This window comes from Ahaetulla prasina, chromosome 3, assembly GCF_028640845.1.
Source record: "Ahaetulla prasina isolate Xishuangbanna chromosome 3, ASM2864084v1, whole genome shotgun sequence".
Classification (NCBI taxonomy): domain Eukaryota; kingdom Metazoa; phylum Chordata; class Lepidosauria; order Squamata; family Colubridae; genus Ahaetulla; species Ahaetulla prasina.
The window spans coordinates 178,261,922-178,281,803 of record NC_080541.1 but is presented as its reverse complement, the minus strand read 5'-3'; the positions used below and the strand labels follow the sequence as shown (position 1 = coordinate 178,281,803).

General features: G+C 40.2%; 1 protein-coding gene across 9 annotated transcripts in view; it reads left to right on the top strand.

Annotated features, from left to right (window-relative positions):
- The window catches only part of SZT2 (SZT2 subunit of KICSTOR complex), an 80,944-nt gene that overhangs the window by 30,941 nt on the left and 30,121 nt on the right, over window positions 1-19,882 (top strand). For 8 of the 9 annotated variants that reach the window (XR_009154057.1, XR_009154058.1, XM_058174318.1 and 5 more), the window contains 23 exons: window positions 76-280; window positions 603-715; window positions 1,005-1,230; window positions 4,502-4,655; window positions 4,755-4,847; window positions 4,984-5,065; window positions 6,521-6,799; window positions 7,014-7,149; window positions 7,233-7,349; window positions 7,441-7,504; window positions 7,703-7,888; window positions 10,374-10,655; window positions 10,791-10,980; window positions 12,123-12,200; window positions 12,390-12,528; window positions 13,094-13,199; window positions 14,209-14,332; window positions 15,070-15,222; window positions 16,016-16,118; window positions 16,286-16,400; window positions 17,473-17,584; window positions 18,016-18,134; window positions 19,027-19,191. Coding sequence is in view for 7 of the 9 variants with exons in the window: in XM_058174318.1 (XP_058030301.1) it covers window positions 76-280; window positions 603-715; window positions 1,005-1,230; window positions 4,502-4,655; window positions 4,755-4,847; window positions 4,984-5,065; window positions 6,521-6,799; window positions 7,014-7,149; window positions 7,233-7,349; window positions 7,441-7,504; window positions 7,703-7,888; window positions 10,374-10,655; window positions 10,791-10,980; window positions 12,123-12,200; window positions 12,390-12,528; window positions 13,094-13,199; window positions 14,209-14,332; window positions 15,070-15,222; window positions 16,016-16,118; window positions 16,286-16,400; window positions 17,473-17,584; window positions 18,016-18,134; window positions 19,027-19,191 (3,341 nt within the window). In the remaining 2 variants the exon portion in view is untranslated. The remainder of the gene's footprint in view (window positions 1-75; window positions 281-602; window positions 716-1,004; window positions 1,231-4,501; window positions 4,656-4,754; window positions 4,848-4,983; window positions 5,066-6,520; window positions 6,800-7,013; window positions 7,150-7,232; window positions 7,350-7,440; window positions 7,505-7,702; window positions 7,889-10,373; window positions 10,656-10,790; window positions 10,981-12,122; window positions 12,201-12,389; window positions 12,529-13,093; window positions 13,200-14,208; window positions 14,333-15,069; window positions 15,223-16,015; window positions 16,119-16,285; window positions 16,401-17,472; window positions 17,585-18,015; window positions 18,135-19,026; window positions 19,192-19,882) is intronic. The other variant, XM_058174314.1, reaches the window with a different exon arrangement.

The window sequence follows — 19,882 nt, the reverse complement described above, 5'->3', positions numbered from 1 at the left end:
TAAACCATTGCTAAAAGGGTTTTTAAACCACTTGTATTTTAATTGTTTCATCCCAAAGATATGTTTAATTTGCAGAAACTGACCAGACTATAGGAGATCCAGATGCTGGGTCCAAAAAAGAAGGACGCATCTCCTTCGGCCGCCAAGCATCTCAGCCTGACCTGAGTGAGAACTGCCGAGTTCGCTGTCCTATCTTTGTCTACAGTTGCTCCTTGGAGGTGCTGCGGGAGCAGATGATAAATTCTAGGACAGAGAAATCTCTACGGGATATCTTTTTCAGGTGAGGAAGCATGCAAGAAATTCAGGAACATCTATATATGTAGCAAGTAGATCTTGAACTGAGGTAAAGGAAGATGTAATCAGGACTCAGTATCCTAAGAGTGGACAGAAAAGCATGTATAAAGCTATGTATTGTTAACTGAGTGCTTGCGTTGAAGTCAGGACCATTAAAACATGAATACAACATCTAGAGATCAATCTTATCTCCAGGTGTTGCATTCATGTTTTAATGGTCCTGACTTCAACACAAGCATTTGGTAGACATTTGGGGCCTCCTTTAGATTATGAATTTCTTAGGCTTATTGGGTACTTTTTTCCCCCAGAAGCCAGTCTATGGAGCGCCCCACTAGTGCTCCTTGGCTAGATTCCAAGCACAAGGAAGTGGTGAGTTACTGCACTTTGCTACAGGAACATTCTCACCAGTGCTACGTGAAAGGTAAGGGACAGAATTACCCTGCTGGGGGTGATGAGGTTGGAAAAAGTGGGATGTTGCACTTTATGTAACAAAGTCACCTTACGTTTGTCCTGGGCTTAACCTAGTGCCTGGGGTACCTGTAAAGACTGGACATTGCCATATTAATATAACAAATCTATACTCCAGTAAGCCTCAGACAGTAACCCTGGGATGCCTTCTCTTTAATGTTTGTCCTTCCTGCTGCTTGGTTGAAAAACTATCAGAGGCACATTTGCATGGCCATTTAATATTTATGTCCCTCATTTGACAGGACTATTTCGGAGTCTTCAGCAGGGTCACAATATTAGCTCTCCTGATCTGCTAATAGCCATGGATTATTGTGAGGAACTTCTGCAGGAGATCGATATTACTCGCTTCCTGTTGACACTATGTAATCATGTGCGCTTCTTCTGTGAGCGCCACCAGCAGCAACTGTTTGTCAGCTTAGAAGGAAATCAAGCATCCAAACCACGTGGTGTACTAACTTCGGTTTCCAGGTAGAATTAACATTTGATATAAAGAAGAAAAAAACAGAAGGAATTGCTTGTAGTCTTATACTAATAAAGGTAAAGATAAACATTCCTCTCGCATATAAGTGCTAGTCGTTCCCGACTCTAGGGGGCGGTACTCATCTCTGTTTCAAAACCAAAGAGCCAGTGCTATCCAAAGGCGTCTCCGTGGTCATGTGGCAAAAAAATAAAATGAAATAAAAAAATACCTAGTCTTTTGTTCCTGAGCCAGAGGCCACAACACCAAAGCTCAGGAACAAAAGACTAGGACCACCCCCCCACAGGATGCTGCAAGGCAGCCGACCAATCTGCAAACACCCACTCCATCTACCAATCAAGATGCAACCACACAGCCAACCAACCCGTTCACAGCAACACGCCCCACCTCGACCAATCTGCAAACACCCACTCCATCTACCAATCAAGATGGAACCACACAGCCAACCAACCCGCTCACAGCAACACTCCCCACCTCCCCACCAGTATTTATAGAGAGATGGCAGCTCCGACCACGCTTTGCCCACAGAAGCTCGAAGCCAAAAGCACTAGCCTAAAGATGATGAGTGAGACCTCATCGAAACGTCGCCAAGATACTCTCAACCTTACACGGGAAAAGACCCGAATATGCCAAGACCTATATACCTATACCCGTGAAAACCTACAAAAATATATGTGTGTGTGTGTGTGTGTGTATATATATATATATATAAAATAGTATATAATATATACTATATTGCTTATACATTATTTATTGCTTATGGGGACACAGTGGCTCAGTGGCTAAGATGCTGAGCTTGTCGATCGAAAGGTCGGCAGCTCAGCTGTTTGAATCCCTAGTGCCGCATAATGTGGTGAGCTCCCATTACTTGTCCCAGCTTCTGCCAACCTAGCAGTTTGAAAGCACGTAAAAAATGCAAGTAGAAAAATAGGGACCACTTTTGGTGGGAAGGTAACAGCATTCCATGCGCCTTTGGCGTTTAGTCACACTGGTCACATGACCACAGAGACATCTTCGGAGAGCGCTGGATCTTCGGCTTTGAAATGGAGATGAGCATCGCCCCCTAGAGTCGGGAACGACTAGCACATATGTGCAACGGGAACCTTTACATTTACCTTTTTCTATTGCTTGCAGAAATAGCATCAATTATTAAAATATATGTATGCATAGCTTTTTACTCTAATATTTGAATGATATTAATTTATAACTTGGACATTTTTATGTGGAATTCTGTATTTTCAAATTGCTGGGGTAAAAGTTATTCAGAACTTTGTGAAAAATAATTATTTTTTTAATTGATACCTAATCTTTCTTCAGTAGGAAAAATTGATTCATTGCTACATTCCTTAACTGTGGTTTAGCACTGTGTGCAGAGCAAAGAGTCCATGTACTTTTCACATTTCTCTTCTTTATGGTGCCAAGAAGAGGAATATTGCAGAAGTGAATTTCCCTTTAGCAGATCTGTAAATCCATGTTGATAAACAAGCCCGAAATAAACTGTTATGCTGTTTTATTTAACAAGCTAGAGTTTGACCAAGTGTTTGATTATTCCTCCTCTGAGTTCTGGAATATGGAAAATGCATGAGCCCAGGCTTTGCACAGGATGGTTTCTAGGCTCCATAAAATAGGTTTTGATTTAGCGTTATATGCAAATATGGATGGTTTTCAAATTATCTTAGAAAAATATACTAAGTTTTATTTATTAGATTTTTATCCCACCTTTATTCCTTATAGGTAACTCAAGGAGGTGGACATACTTAATACTCCTCACTCCTCCTACTTTCCCTACAACAACAACCCTGTGCAGTGGGTTGGGCTGAGAGAGAGTGACTGGCCCAACGTCTCCTATCCAGCTTTCATGCCTAAGTTGCACATTTGAGGGTTTTTAAAATGATTGAAGATTATAGATGTGACATGTTGTGGATAAATTAAACTTTCTGGGACAAAAGACTATTTTATGAGAAATAAAAGGAAGTGCCTCTGTCATTTATAATTTCTGATCAGAAATTTCAGGATGTCATGCTTTTTATCAACAAAACAGAGAAATAGATTTCATATAAATTGAGCTTCTAAAATTCATATTTCATTACCAGTGATAACTTTCCAGGCCTTTTAGAAAGATTTTAGAAATAACTCTTTGGTCATGGGAATATATATATATATTAATTTTAGTTGTATTATTTTATAACTACAATTTATTTGGTTAACACCTGCGTGGATGGACTGCCTAAGGTTCACATCTTGTGCTAAGCTTTCATGTGATCTGCTTGTTTATGTCTTATGAGAACCAAATTAAGATTAAGAAGAGTTGAATTTCAATTTAGTTTGTATTAAAGTAAGCAACTAATTTACCATGTGTTTGACTGACAGATAACTGTGTCAACACCGCATATGCTTGTTCTATCTTTAAATCTTAATATTTTAGCAACACATGCAACTGTAGTAGAGAATTTTTTTCTAATTATGGATTCCCAATCTCTTATTATTTATGACAACTTATTTGGTACTATATTTGAGATACTGTATAAGGAATATAGAGCTAGAAGCAATATTACAATATTATGGCTGCAATGTTCCTTTTCTGACTCCAAAGAGACAGCTGGCTCACATAATAAATGATATTTTCAGGGCTACAATTAAGATTACAGTTTCCTAAATACTACAAGCAAGTTCTAGTTTAGAGAATTATTACAAATAGATAATGAAACCATTAAAATACTGACAATTAGAACAAATTAATGAGGAATAGAAAAAATAAATAAAACATGTATCTAGAGAGAAAGAGAAACTGTCAATAATTAAGAGTTCTTGAAAACATATTTGAAGAAAAATGGCTTTCTTTGTCTGAATAGGGAAGAAATAAAAATAAAATAAATGAATATTTTTATACTGTTTATAAAATAGTAGCATTTGTATACTGCTATTATTATTTCAAAATAATAGCACTGTTCAGCAATGACTGTTCAGTCATCGCCTATGCCCATTACTACCCACACTGCATTCTGGACCAATTAGAGCTTCTGCATTGTATTGAAGGGCAACCCCATGTAGAAGATATTGCCAAAATCTAACCAGGAAATAATCAAAGCATGTGAGTGCGTCTTCCAGCAAAATAGTTTCCCTTAAAGCAATCCTGTAAGCCTCTGTGGGTATACTGTTATGTCTTAACTACTAAGAAAAGTTATGCCGGGGGAATGGTTCTTAAGAAGGGCTACACAGACATGCTGGTGACCGGGTTTGTTCTTCTGAAACCTGCCATAGTGTTGAAACGGAGGATTTCAGTGAAGCAGATTCCCACGGCTCTGCCTGTCCTTCCCAAGAGCCCCACCAGAGCTGCGACTCAGAGTTCCCTCTCTCGCTACTAGACAGCAAGCAACCTTGCCAAGTGCAACCTGATTTACAAGGGATCATCCAGGTGAGCAGAAGGCAGGTTCATTTGAAGTGAGGTAATATTTTAAAGCTTTTTAATAGTTGAGATCGCTACCTTTATTTTGCTTTCTTCTTTTCCACCCAGGAGAAATTCTTGGAAATTAACAGCTTATATTTTAAACCAGTGCCATCCAATCCTCATTACTATTTCTATTGCCCGCCTTCCACCAAAAAAGAGGTAGGAACATATGTTTATAGCTTTGTCATCATCCCCTATTCTGGGGAGAGCCCTGTGAAACTTGAACTTGAAAGAAGAATTCAGTACAAAGACTTTGGATATGTTACACAGACAGATTTTCTTTTTTTAATTTTAGGAAGAGGTTTCACGGGACCATCAAGACCGAAAAGGCAGTGAAGACGTGGAGAGTTCAGAAAATGATCTGGTAACTGATGAAGGTACTAAACTTTTCTGTACCCACTGATGTGAGATTTGAAGCTGGAGATGGTGTGCTTGGTGCACTGTGATAGTTTGATCAAAAATATTGCAGTTGTGGACATGTGAAGTAGGGCAGCGGCCGCCCAGATTTAAGTGTATCTTTCAGTCACAGAAGCTCCTTTTGCATTGGTGACTACTCTCAGCCCAAGTTATATCACAGTGTGGTCATTACGGGGAAAAAATGGAAGAGTTAACAGAAAAGAGATGGAATATAAATTAAACAACTAAAAATAAATATAGGGTTTTCCCATCACCCCCTTGATTGAATGAACTTTGCTGTGAGAGAATGTCTGACTACCCAGCATTGCTGAATCATATTTTTGTTTGAGTAAGCAAATTAGCTGTAGAGAGAAGGATCCTAGCTGAACAGTGCTTTGGAAGAATGAAGGCAAAGAGCCAGTAAGAATACCCCTACCTGACTGTTTTCTTTGTCTCCTCAGCCATACTTATATTTCTTGCTTTTGGCCACAATATGGTCAGTGAAGGTAGCTGTGTGTTTCAGTTTTCCTAGACTAATTTGTTTCTGAAAGGAAGATTCCTAGTTCATTTAACTCACGTAAATTATCTTGGAAGCCTGTAGCAGAAACATTGCCCGACATAATCTTATATTAATAGTGAGAATCTGTAGCCTTGCAGATTGGATTGCAGAGCTCATCATTCTCTGCTATCGGCTGTGCTGAATATGGCTTATGGCCAATGACAGCACCCAGGGAGCAACCCATTCCCTGCCCTTATCTTAAAGGCTGGAACTCAGGTAAGAGGGCTCCTGTTACTCTGAAGCAATTATTTGTGTGTATCCATAGACTTGCAAGGGTGCTTTTGATGAGTCCAGAGAGCAAATGTCAATCATAACTGATTTTCTAGGACACATACTCTCCATAAAGAATCCTGTACACATCCAACCATATATACTTGCTGGTTTATAAAAAAATGAAAAGCTAGAGTCAATAGAATAGAAGTGGGCAAAATAGTACAGAGAGGATAGATATGGCCAGCTGTACTGTATTGTACTGTACTGTACTGTATTACACTGGGAAATACAAGCTCTCTGGACTCATCAAAAGCATGTTAATCTCATTTGTAACAGAATTACATGCCATGTTATCAATCACTGAGTGGCTAACCATACAGACACTGCTGGGCTATTGTTTAATCAATCACTGTAATTATTTTAGTTCATATTCACTTACAACTTTATATTTTTGATATAAATTACGGTTTTGTGTACTTTTGCATGTGATGGTTAGTGCTGTCCTTTTTTATCCAAAGCCAATTTATCTTGCTAATGTACACTGTTTGTTTAAACTTTTTAGGCTACACTTTTAAAAGAGGACTAACCCAGTTTTATAGAATAAATCCCTTTTGGTACTTTGACAACTTCTTTTGCATTTGATAAATGATTTCTTTTTAAATAGGGAACACATCCAGCTATGCCATTGGCACTGAGAGTGACCCAGAGCTGGAGGTAGAATATCGGGAGCGCTTGGACCAAGAATTTTTAGAAGCCGGCTCCTTGTCAGACTCCAACACTGTTAACCAGGATGATGATTCCTTCAGTGTCCTGGGAGACTCCCTGGCAGAACAGGAACTCCTGGAGCAAGACATGCCTCCCCTCTTTATGCACTTGACCTGTTCTGTGAAGCTACGCAGCCAGCACTGTTCCATGCCTGTTTCCTCGCTGCCCACCTGCCTAGGTGAATAAAAATGAACAAGATGAAGGTTTGGGGGTGGGAATGATGGAAGTCTAGTATGGGAGACGTTGCTTGTGGCCAGATAGAAACTCCCAAAAGAAATGTGGATTGATGGAGTCCTATGATGGAGTCCGATGACATCCAACTTCTCCCTGAGCATTTTGGCAAAGAAGCATAAAGAGGGGTCTCTGTGAGTAATATCTGCTGCTTTCTGTAGGAGATGTGCTGGGCGGCCTTGAAAGCTCCAAGGCACTTCACACAATTGACCTTTCTGACCTTTGTGTGACCCTTGACATTTTTGTCCTGACTGTTCCTCTGGAGATCGAAATGGTGAACGATTTACATCACAATAGGTGGGAATTCATGATTATCAAAGGGTTGTGGAGTTTTGAAGCCTTGGAAAAAAGTTCAGACGTTATTTCCTCTCTTTCCACAGATACACCTCTGAGAGCAGCATCTCCTTCACCCGTTCCCCAGGACAGCCCTCCTCTTTCCGTTCAGATGATGAGCTTATGCACACCTTGGACAGAATGCCATCCTCCTCCACTGATTGGTATTAATTTTTTTCTATCAAATGTCTGTGCCGGGATGTACTAATTGAAGACTCTTAGGTTCAGAATGTGCATTCTCATCTTATTTTCAAGGCATCCAGCACTCTCCAATCTTCCTGCAGTGCACAGGCAAGCTGTTGAAGCCACTATGACAGAAGTGAGTCTATCTGCCCCTGGGATTGGGGCAGCTGGAAACTTTGGGCATTATCCTTGTTCCTCTGCCTTCCTCTGCTCTTCTGTATTAGAGCAAGCCTTACTTACTAACCATTCTTGGTAGGAATGCAGTTGCTAGAAACGTACTCTTACTTGAGAGTATTCCATTCCATGATATGGATTTTCCTCTCTCCTTTCTCAGATCCGTTGGCTCCTGGATGACGAGATTGTGTCAGCATTACGTTACTCACAGCCTGTTACCACTAGCATCTTGAGTCAAGCAGCTTCTCACATCTACAGTTCCCAGGGCCGCCCAAGCTGCCATTGTGAGGTGGTCCCTCTGCAATTTGTATTTGGACCTGAGAATTCTCTGGAAAGGTTTCGTGAGGTAAACAAGATTCTATCCGTTTGCCTTTTCATAGTTTTTTGGATAGATTTCATGTGATTTCGATAGTCTGCAATCCTTAAATAATGATTGAACAGGCTCTGTGATTACACATAATCCCTAAAAGCCTGAGCTACGATCCTAAGGAAACTCCAAAATGTTCACCAGCAAATAGTGCACAGAATCCAGATCACAGTATCCAGAACAAGCAGGGGCATTTGAATCCACCTGCAGTTCCTTCTCTCTGCCCGGTGACTGCTGCTAGAAAAAAATCTTCCCTTTTCCAGGGCATGCATAATAGTTGCATATGTTAAAGAAAATAATTAAGTTGTATACAACAGAAGAGAATAAAGATCAAATCATCACAAAGAAGAGGGAGTCAAACTATTCTCCAAAGCACCAGAGGGTAGAACAAGAAGCAATGGGTGGAAACTAATCAAGGAGAGAAGCAACTTAGAACTAAGGAGAAATTTCCTGACAGTTAGAACAATTAAGTGGAACAACTTGCCTGCAGAAGTTGTGAATGCTCCAATACTGGAAATTTTTAAGAAAATGTTGGATAACCATTTGTCTGAAATGGTGTAGGGTTTCCTGCCTGGGCAGGGGGTTGGACTAGAAGACCTCTAAGGTTCCTTCCAACTCTGTTATTATAATATAAAAATACATGGCAGGCTGGAGTATTTTATTTTAATGAATTGTAAATTAAATTAAGTCGAATTTAAGGACTTCTTTAGGTCTTTTTTTTTACCCCAGCCCTGCTTATTTCTGAAGTAGGCATTTGGATTTTAAATGCAGCCTTTGGTTTGGAAAAGTTACACATCTCTGCCTTGGATGTTAAACCAGACCATGGTTGTCATTTCACAATAAAAAAAATTCAACAGTATACATGGACTGATTAATGTACAGTAATGTACAGTAATTTTCGAAGATATGAAATTAAAAAATTTAAAATGATATTGGGGATGCTCAACTGCCATTTCAGGAAGAAAAGGAGAGAGGAGTAGAAGGAGGGAAGAAAGTAGATAGGAAAGTATAGAGAAGGAGGAGGGGAATAAGAGGGTTAGATAGGGTGGAAGAAGGGAGGAGTGGAGAAGGAGGAGAGGAAGTAGTAAAGTGAAGGGGATGAAGAATAAGGGAAAGCAGTAGAGGGTAGAGAGGGAAGTTGTGTAGTAAGGAAGTGGCAGTCGGGCAGGCCTGAATTAGTAATAAATAAAAATGAATGATTAATGATGGATAATAGTTTGTACATAAATATGATGTTGAAAAATGGAAATAAAAAATTATTTATAAAAAAAAAAATTCAACAGTACATGTTACAACTGTAAGAAATAATACAATGAAACGTCCCAGGCCAAAATTAAAATTACTGAGTAATAAAAATAAAACAAAAACCCAAACTTATCTGCAACCAAAAAAAAAAAACCCTGATGGAACTACTTCATTCAAAGAATCTGTAAAATAGATCTGTTTTTATTAACTTATAAAAAGCAAACAAAATGGAGCACAGATTTCCAGGGGAATGCTGTTCCATAACAGCATACCCACTGAAAAGCTACACCTGTTAATTTCAGTTCCTCTTCACTTCAGAGAAGTGAGGAGTGATTGTCAATTTCTCCTGGGATATATGAGCGTGACAGGTTGACTCTGTCCAGAGAAGATAATCCTGCAACTAGCATATAGTTTAAAATCAGCTCTTTGAATTATACCTACAAGCCAATGCAAGCCCTGAACCAACAATCTAGTACTCTCATGCCAATATATGATAATGAATGCCAATTACCAAGAGCTAATCTTCTGAATTGGTGGCTTCTTAGGTCTCCTGCATGAGCAGTGGGATGGAGTAGATGACCTCCAAGATCCCTTCCAACTCTGTTACTGTTACTGAATTAGTTGTAGCTTCTGAATTGTCTTCAGAAACAGCCTCACGTGGAATACATTATTGTAAGATAAACAAATAATACTGAAAACACAAGCAACTTTTGTAAGGTCCTTTACTTTATGGTTGCAACTGTCATACCAAGCAGCTAAATGAAAACCTCCATCTGTCATGTGGTAATAAGTTCAGGAGGACTGCTCTTTCAAGGGTAGCGGTGCTTTACCAATAGACAACACTGCAATTGTAACAGTGCCTCAGTGCACTGTACAAAGCCTGTTTTGCCAAGGTTTTGTTAGCTGCCCAGAATCACTTCAGTGAATATAGAAAATAACTGGAACTTACTACAAACTCTTTCAAAATTGCCAGCATCACTTTCTCCCATAATGAGCCCTACAAAACTGTCTGGATCCCTGGAAGTAACTCCTCACTTCCGTCAATATATTCCCAGACATTTTGCTATTTGTGCCATAACCTCAGTAGCCACAGCAGTACTAGCAGTTTGACAAAACTGGCTTCCCAACCATCCACCCAACTATGCCCTTCCTTCACTTACCTTAGGCCTACAAAGTAGATTCCCCTCCGGCTCTCTCTTTTTTGTTTGGATGCTTCTAGGAGTTCCAGAAAATACCCTTGCCTGGCTATGTCCTCAATCCTGAGGGAAGTGATTTCTACTATGCCTCCGTCAGTCGCATACACGCCTCAGTAAGTGGACCCAGCCCTTCTGTTACTCTTGAGAGCACTATGACAGGAGGCAGATGTGACAGCAGCAGCAAAACAGAAGGCTCCCTACCCTGTTCTACTCCCCCTGTTGAAGCTCAAAGTCTCTGGACATGGTCAGCAAATGAAAACAAGACTGGAGAATGTCTGGGCATAAGTAACCAAGTACCTGTTGAGGTAGGTGTTAGACATGATTGAAACAGAGGAGAGATTTAATGGTCATTGATATGGGACCAGAAGGGTGACTATTGAGGAAACATCCTGGACTATCTTATCAGTAGAACTTTGCTCTGCATCTTTTCTACGATGCAGGTGTCAGACCAATTAACATCTGTGGATCAGCAGACCAGTATTTTGGAGCAGGGTTGCCCAGGTGAGGAAACTACTTTGACGCAGGCACAACCTCAGGCTTCCTTTACAGACAAATGGAGCAGTGAGCAATCTCCGTTAGCTACACCATCTGTACCAAATCCAACAGAATCTGTGATCCCCAGCAAGGAAGGTGAGAAACTGAGAGAAATTATGAAATGAATTCCTAAGCTTTTTTCAAAATGAAATGTAGTCTTTTGAAATAGGCATGGTACTGAACTTTTGCAGCTTTTTGGGCTGCTCTTTTACTTATTTCATTTATTTGTACTTACCTTTATTATTTTTACAAATAATATTTTTACTTATCCAACACACCTTCCTCCTATTTTCTTCACAACAACCACCTTGTGATGTGGGTTGGACTGAGAGAAATTGACAGGCCCAAAGTCACCCAGCTGATTTTCATGGCTAAGGCAGGACTTGAACTCATGGTCTCCTGCTTTCTAGCCTGGTGCCTTAACCACTAGACCAAACTGACTGCTTTTGTTCTGCTTGTTTCAGTAGAACTAATTATAATCAATGTGAGCTTGGGGTTACTTTGATTTTAAAGTATAGTAAATCTTTTATCGGTTGGCTTTATTCTTGATGTACTACTATATGAATGACAATTAACATTACAGATCTGGAAGGCTTTTACATGTTTGAACTGTTTTTATACACTGAAAATTCAGTTTTCAAGTCAAATCTACTTTTGTGTGTGTGAGAGACAGGATCTAGCATCTTTATGTTTTGCATTCATATGCTGTTGCATGTCTGCATTTCTCCCTAGTATTTTATATGGCTTACTGGAACTCTGAACAAAAATGTGGCATTTCATGCGTATAAAAACTCCATATTCAGGTCATCATCTTTTCCTTAGTTCTGACTGTTACAGCAAAAGGTGTGATCTTCAGTAGGTGTCCGTTAAAATGCTTTTCTTCATAACGTTATTCCAAGATTTATTTTTTTAATAATCAAAACCATTTTAGTACCATTGAGCTCATGAGACTGCAGTTCTAGAAAGCTACTGCATGTCTCGCATTTCAATTTTGGTATGAAGTGACTCTGCTTAATTTCTGAAATCACACAATCTCTGCAGCAGTCAGGATTTTTAAAAAAATAATACTTTGTGTACTTTTAGTATGCTTGCATCCTTTTCTTTTCAGGCTCAGTTCTTGATGCTTGAGATGCCAGATTGTCAATTTTGATGCTTGGGCCAAAGTTTTTCCTCAGGGATGTGAGGAATCTTTCACCTTGGGAGAAGTCTCTTAAGGGCATCTGGCTCTTTCTTTACAGGTTGTTATAGGAAGCAACAGCTTAGTCAAGTTCAAAGTTTGGTGTCAAGCCAGGGAAGCATGGATTCTGATCTTCTTGGTGAGTGGCTGGGTTGCATCTTTGGGGAAAGTCAGTTTTGGAGATCTGGGGAAATATCCATCTGGGATTTCCTAACAACATAGATGTGGACTATCATAGAACCATTGGACTGCCCAGGAATCTTCTGATATGTTTAGGAAGAATTGACTGAACCCTTCACAGTTAGCAGGATACATTTTCATTTCCCAGGATATGATGGAGGTAGCAGTGATTCTGGAGGCGAGGAGGCAGTGATGAGTGACCTAGAATCCAGGTGCCCTCTGATACCTGACTTCTGGCTGATCATCAAGATCCATCAGGATCGGATTGAAATTTATTCCCATACGCGGTAAGATCCTAATCCTCATGGCCCCTAAGCAGAGATGAGAAAGTGATTCCCCTGAATGATTTTTCTGACATGGAATTGGACTATCTGTGAATGAGTGATTTGGGGAGCTCAAATTGGGAAAGAGAAAAGGAGATAAGCTCTTATTGGCTGTTAATTTCACACCCAAAATCAATTATAATATAAGCATCTGTAGGTGTGCTTCTTTCCTATCATCCTTGTTTTACATTTATCATATTCATTCAGTGATTTAATGAAAGAAAGTGGTGTGTGTGGGTGTTGCCCAAACTTTGTGTGTGTATTGCCCAATCTATACCAACTATATATTACTTTAGATAGACTGTAATTCGTATAATTCTACTGGGCCGAAAAATTAAGTAGTATAGTTTAGTGGAGTTCTGCTGACTGAGGAATTCTGGGAGTTGAAGCCTACACTTCTGAAAGTTCTGATAGTTGAGAAACACTAGTCTAGTTCATCTAGAGGACACCAAAGTGGAAGCACTTTATGCTTGGAAATGGAAGTTACCTCATGAGTCAAGTTCTAAGACTTCTCTTTTCCTCTCTATAGCAGCTACAATGCAGTAAAAGCAACACAGAATGAGGAAGGAGAATGCCTACAACTTCACCGGGCAATGATAAAAAAGGTTGGAGAGATTTGTCGTGTTGTTAACCAGGTAAGTATGGCACATTCAAGCTATAAAGCCTGCTCCTTAAATGATAACAAGCTATCCCATAGTTTCCTGGAGGAATAGTGCTTTCTTGTGAGTAAGAAAATGTAACTACAAGCTTCTTTTTAAAAAAAATTGTCCCACAAATCAGTTAGAAACTAGAAACCAGATTGAGAAATTGTAGGCCAATCACCTTAATGCTTTTTCTCAGGTAGAGGAAAGGGAATTCAGCATAGATTCTGCAAGAACAAATCCCATTGGGGGAATGACCCTATTGACACTGTGTACTTAGATTGTGCATCTGTTGTACATATTCCTGGATTGGTGGGGCCTGCTCATAGTCACTTATGCCCTTGTGATCTCAAGATTGGACTGTTGCAATGCAATTTATATGGGGCTGAAGAAACTTCACCTAGTGCAGAATGCGCTGGCATGGACAGTTACTGACACAAGTTACTTGGTGCCTGTGATAATACTGGTCCACGTGGCTTCCTGCATGCCTCCACATATCATTCAAGATGTTAGTTATCACTTTAAGTCCATTTGTGAGTTTTGACCAGATTATTTATGAGTCCAACCCTCCCCAGTGTACTCTACCCCTGAACCCGGAGCCCTGAGCATGTGATAGAGTTCATCTTTTGGCTATGTGGTACTTACTTGGATAATGCTCAGCTAGTATGCGTTTTATTTTTATTTTTTATATTACATATTTTATGTATTTTATTGTAAACTGTCTAGAGTAGTGTGTAAAATGGGCAGCTTTATAAATCAAATAAATATAGAACAGATGGAAAGGTTAAAAAAAATACGTTGCGGAAGAAGAGAGTGCAAACTACTTTTAGCGTCACCAAGAATTGAATTCAACTTAAAGAAAACTTTATTTATTTATTTTTACAAACGTCTACTTCTTTGAGAAGTTTTTAACAAACAACACTGAGGGGGGGGGGGGGCCAAAAATTGTTTCTGAGGTGAGGAAACAATTAAATTAATGCTTCTTGCCCCATTCTCTTTAAAGCGGTTGCTGCTACAAGATCTGCATGATAGCCACATTTGTAATTCTCTGTTGGTCGCTGAGAGTGAGGAGGATATCTGGAAAAGTGAAACACCTTATACCTATCGGCAGCGCACTGGACCTGATGGTAGGAGCTTAAAGATGATTCTTGCTTAATGACTGTCCTGTTTAGCAACCATTCAGAGTTATAACAATGCTGGGGAAAAAAGCTTTTATGAGGGGTCCTCCTTCTTAACAACCCTTGCAGCAGTCACCTGATTGAGATTCTGGCACTTTGAAACCAACAGACATTTATGACCATCACAGTATCTCACAGTCACATTTGCCATTTGCACCGTTTACAGCCAGCTTCCAACAAGCCGACTCAATAAAGAAACCAGCAGTAACACTGGAAGTTGTGGTCTTGTGACAGCTGATTTAATTATTGCAGGTGATTAGGTTAACAACCATAGCGGAAGTGAGGTTGTAACTCTGTTCTGGTCACATGATGTCTTGCATTTGAGCTTAATGAAAGATTCGGTGGTCCCCCTTATGGTTATTAAACTAGGATTACCTATATTCTACCTGTATTCTAGTTGCTTACATCAACAGACTTCTCATCAATAACAGAAGAACATAAGTCCCCTCCCCCTCCCTTTTTATTCTGTAAGATTTATGGCAGTATCTTGAGTTGAAAATCTTGCTTGTTTCCGTTACTGGTTACATATTTCCATACCTTTGTGCAAAGCTAACAGTATCTATTGTATGTTTGGGTTTTGATTGAGATTGGCGTATGTGTAGAAAATTTTTGGGCTATTTGTTGAAAAGTGGGGGAGAGCAAATCTGTGAAATAATCTCTCTCCCCCCCTCCCCCTCCCCGTTCAGATTATCCTGGAGAGGAAAGCTACCAGCCCCGTGACTATCTTGCAGCCACTATGCAGTTCATACCTGGACATTTTGCCTGTGAAGCAGTCTGGAGTACCACCATCCATGTGCATTCAAGGCTCAAGATGGGGCCCAATATGGGTGTTGCACGTGGTAGGTATTTGAAAGAAAGCTAGTCCTAGACTGTCCATTCTTGGACTAGGCCTTGTATCCTAACATAATAATTCTCTCCTTCCTGTTAGTTGGCAGTCCCTAGGAAATAGGAAAGGTATTGATAGGGTAGGGCCAAACAGGATAGAACTTCATGCCAGACAAGATCAGGCAGCAATACATCAGTCTCTTGAAAAGAGTGGGCTGCCGATATGGAATGTGGGGATGGTGGTAAGTGGTATCTGGGAGAATGCATCATATAATTTTAAAAAATGAGTTAATTTTATAGGAGGGGATTCTGACATTAGAACTAAAATGTTTTAGTATCATGATTTGAGCAAAGCAATTGGAAGAAATCGAAGCAGTGAGATGAGGTTGTACCTCCACAGTAATTAAAAGAGATGTGTTAAAGTACTACTACTTTTTAAGAAATAACTTCCGTTTTTAAGATTGTATCTGCTAAATACTGTAGATGTAGTTAGCATGTATTTGAAACATTCTCTAGTGAAGAATTTTGTCCAAATGTTCTGATACATAATACCTTAATTGAAACTCTGCTGGCATTTACTTTTTTTTCACATATTGCTTCATGCCTATTAATAATATCAAATTAAGACAGTTTTCAAATATTTGTGGACACATCCAGGAGATTGGTAATTAGGCAGTTGGATTTAATGAGCGGGCTATAACCCTGAGAGACTGGTGGGTCAGCTTCTGAAAATTCCTACAGATTAATTGGGCATTAAACTAAATCTGTCTCTTCATAAACTTGTGCTTCTCACTCTCTCTCCGGCAGCTATCCAAGCCCTACGTTCTGTGCTCAATGCCTTCTCAGTTGTGAACAGGAAAAATATGTTTGTTTACCAGGAGCGTGCAACCAAGTCTGTTTTTTACTTACGGTAAGTTCATTAGGTCCTTGGACATGCCCACCACATTGTTCTCAAAGTTCAGAGGAGCCTGCTTGAATCATAGCCTATTACTGACTTGGGTGCTGCCTTCCTTTTGCCTCTCAGAATGTTTTTCATTCATTAGAGCACACTTTTTTCCATTTGTTATTCTAACCCAGGCTCTCTGAAACTACTTCTGGTGGGAAGACTGGGGAAAATGAAATCCAAAGTCTTGTGTACCGTTCACTGGCACTTTCACGCAGCCAGGAGCCCATTTACAGTGAAGATTTGAGTGTAAGTATCTGTTACATTCACATGGAACTGTGTGTTCATGGTGCTAAGACAGAGTACAGGTAGTCCTTGACTTACGGTAATTGAGACCCGAATCTCTCTTTCTAAGCAATATCGTTGTACACTGCAATCCTCTTGCTTAGTGACAACAATCCTTACAGTTATGATTGTTGCTGTTAACTGCATCTAATGACTGAATGGTCATTAGGCAAGGCAACTTCCCACAGCCAAAGAAGGAAGTTGCAATCCTGCTGACAGGTAGATGACAGCTACCAGATTGAGGGGAGCACAAGGTGGGGTGGCATGGCACGAGGGTACAGGGGAAAGTCAGTCAGGGTGCAAGGGGGTGCAAGAGGCATCTTACAGGTCAGGGAGGTTGCACAAAGGTGTGAGGAGGTATGTGAGAAGTATGGGGTGGGCGCACAGGGATGTGAGGGATTGCATAAGAGGCACCATTGCAGAAGTTGGTGAGAGTGTGCAAAATAACACCATGAAGGTTTGGGAGGGTGTGTGAGGGTACGCAAGTGGCCAGCACAGAACAAGCACAGAATGGCTATGGAAGGGTGCACAGGTGGGAGAGACATGTGACCAGGGTTGAAATCCAGCCGGTTCTATCTGGCTTGGGTGAACCGGTAGTGGCGGCTGCAGGAGGCCCCGCCCACCCGCACGGACGTCAAGCCGTCGCTTTTTTGCAACATTTTAAGCCTCTGTGGATGTATGGACGACAGCGTGTGCTAGCAGAACAAGCGCGTGCAGTGCACACACATTGGTGAACTGGCGGGAAGGTAAGTGAATTTCACCCCTGCACGTGACCTTTCCTGCCAGCTTTCCAACAGACTTTCTGGGGAAGGTAGCAGGGAAGCTGACAACTGGCAATCACTTGAAAGCGGTGCCCTTGGCATCTAGTTGTAACTCTGAGATTGGTTATAACCACCATTGGTTCAACACCATTGTAACTTGGAAGGGTCAGTGGCCAAATGGTTGTAGGTCGACGACTGCCTCTATACTGAATGCTTACAGTGGGAGCTTTGCTCTCTTCCCACCCAGGCATTGTGATGTTGCTTTTCTTTAATAGGGCTCTCACTCATCCTTGGGAACAGCCTTTTGCCGCAGTGTGGATTCAGCTCGTCCTGTAAGCCAAATTGATAGGCACATCCAACTAGTGGTTCATGGAGTAGCACCAGCAGGTAGGTTGGGCACACACTTCTAATCTGGTAATCGATAAGACAGAAGGAAGAAATGCCTGTGGAGATGCTGCTGTTGCTGGCAGAATAAAAGACACAACTAGAGAAGTTATATTCTTTTATTTTTCTCCTTAATTTAATAACCTCTTGTGCATATCTCCATTGTAGCTTCTTTGTTCCCACTTTTCCTCTAGCCATCCTATAAAGGCACTTTGGGGATCATATCACAAGTCACAAGTCACTCCTCACTCTAATAAATGCAACTATTTGATCTGGAATTACAATTAACATAGCAACAGCAGATGAAAGAACAGAGGAATGGCAGGGCAGATCTCAAAAACAATTAAATGGGTTAATTGACGGGCACTATAGCAGACCCAAGAGCTGTAGTGGAGTTCAGGTATAAGAAGCTCAGACTACTTCTCCTTTCATAGGACCTGAGATCACGGACGAGCTGGTGAAGGTTCTGCGTAGGCGTCTGGATGAAGCCACCCTGGATATCATCACAGTTATGCTTGTGCGGAACTGCAAACTCACTCCAGCTGATGTGGAGGTATTGGCTGAAGGAAGTACTGAACTTGCTTCCTGAGATGGTTGTAACTTCCGACTGAAACAATTTTTTCCCCTTAAAATAAAAGCTTTACTCCTTTTTTTTTTAATTGAAAAAGTTTTACAAAGTTTTTTACCCCCCTTTCTCCCCTCCCCCCCTTCACAAACCCCCCTCCCCCCCCCCGACTTCCCGGTACAAACACAAGGTATAGTTAAAAATAAAACAAACATATGCTAAAATAATTTCCTTCCTAACTCAATTATACTCCTACAATTTTCATCAAATCCTAACCTCCCCCAAAACAATCAGAAATAATACATCCTAATCATTCAAAGGCAGTCTGATAACTCTTAGTCTGATATCTGGTTTGAATATAGTCAATCCATTTTTTCCATTCATTTAAATATCTTTCTTGTGTATTGTCTTTCAAAAAGGCTGAGATTTTTGCCATCTCAGCCAAATTGGCAACTCTCAATATCCATTCTTCTATTGTGGGTACTTCTTTTTTCTTCCAATACTGTCCTATCAGTAATCTTGCTGCTGTTATTAGATTTAAAATCAATTTAGTCTCAGTTACTGTAGAGTCTGTAATAATTCCCAGCAGAAAAAATTGCGGCAGGAACTTTATCTTCTTTTTCAAAACATTTTGTAAAATCCACCAAATTTTTATCCAAAAAGCCTTAATATTCTTACAAGTCCATCAAATATGGAAATATGTAGCATCATCACAATTACATCTCCAACATTTTGCTTGCATATCTGGATACATACATGATAGTTTCTTAGGATCTAAATGCCATTAGTCAAGGAGCTTTACTCCTTGACTAAAATCTCCCACCTTGGGGACTTTGAGATCTCAAAAATATCAAACTATTGATACCTATTCCTTTGGCAGTTCATACAACCTCCTGGCAGCCTGCCCACTGAGGTACTGCAATTTACTCTTCCTACTTCATGCCTGCCTTGGCTTCCAGCTGTAGCCTGCTATCTGCGACAGAATCTGCTGATCTTTCTACACACACCCAAATACACAGATAGCAATGTGGAGAACCACTTCAAGGTGAGTGTGTGGTTACCTTGAACTGCATGTTCAGTTTTTGGAGCTGAGTGGACCTTTTTAGGTTGCCAGGTTATTTTGGTTCCAGTCACTGCAAACAGTTATGCTGGAAGGTAATTTTATGTCTAAAAGTAAATGTTTGCTTCATTGCTATATAATCTCACATTAGACTGAAAATCATCCCTGTGATCTGGTAATACTATTGTATTAAAAGGAGCTACAATTATATATTACTATACTTTTAACTTCTGAAGAATCAAGCTGTGGGATAGAATCAAGATCAAATGAAGTGTTAATACCTTCATCTGGTAAGTGTAGCCTTACCAAGGCAAGTATAATGCCTTGGTAAGGCTACACTTGGAAAACTGCATCCAGTTTTGATCGCCACGATGTAAAAAAAGATGTTGAGTCTCTAGAAAGAGTGCAGAGAAGAGCAACAAAGATGATTAGGGAACTGGAGGCTAAAACATATAAAGAAAGGTTGCTGGACTTGGGTATTCTAGTTTAATGAAAAGAAGAACTAGGAGTGACATGATAGCATGATATCTCAGGGGCTGCCACAAAGAAGAGGGAATCAAGCTATTCTCCAAAGTACCTGAGGGCAGGACAAGAAGCAATGGATGGAAACTAATCAAGGAGAGAAGCAACCTAGAACTAAGGAGAAATTTCCTGACAATTATAACAATTAATCAGT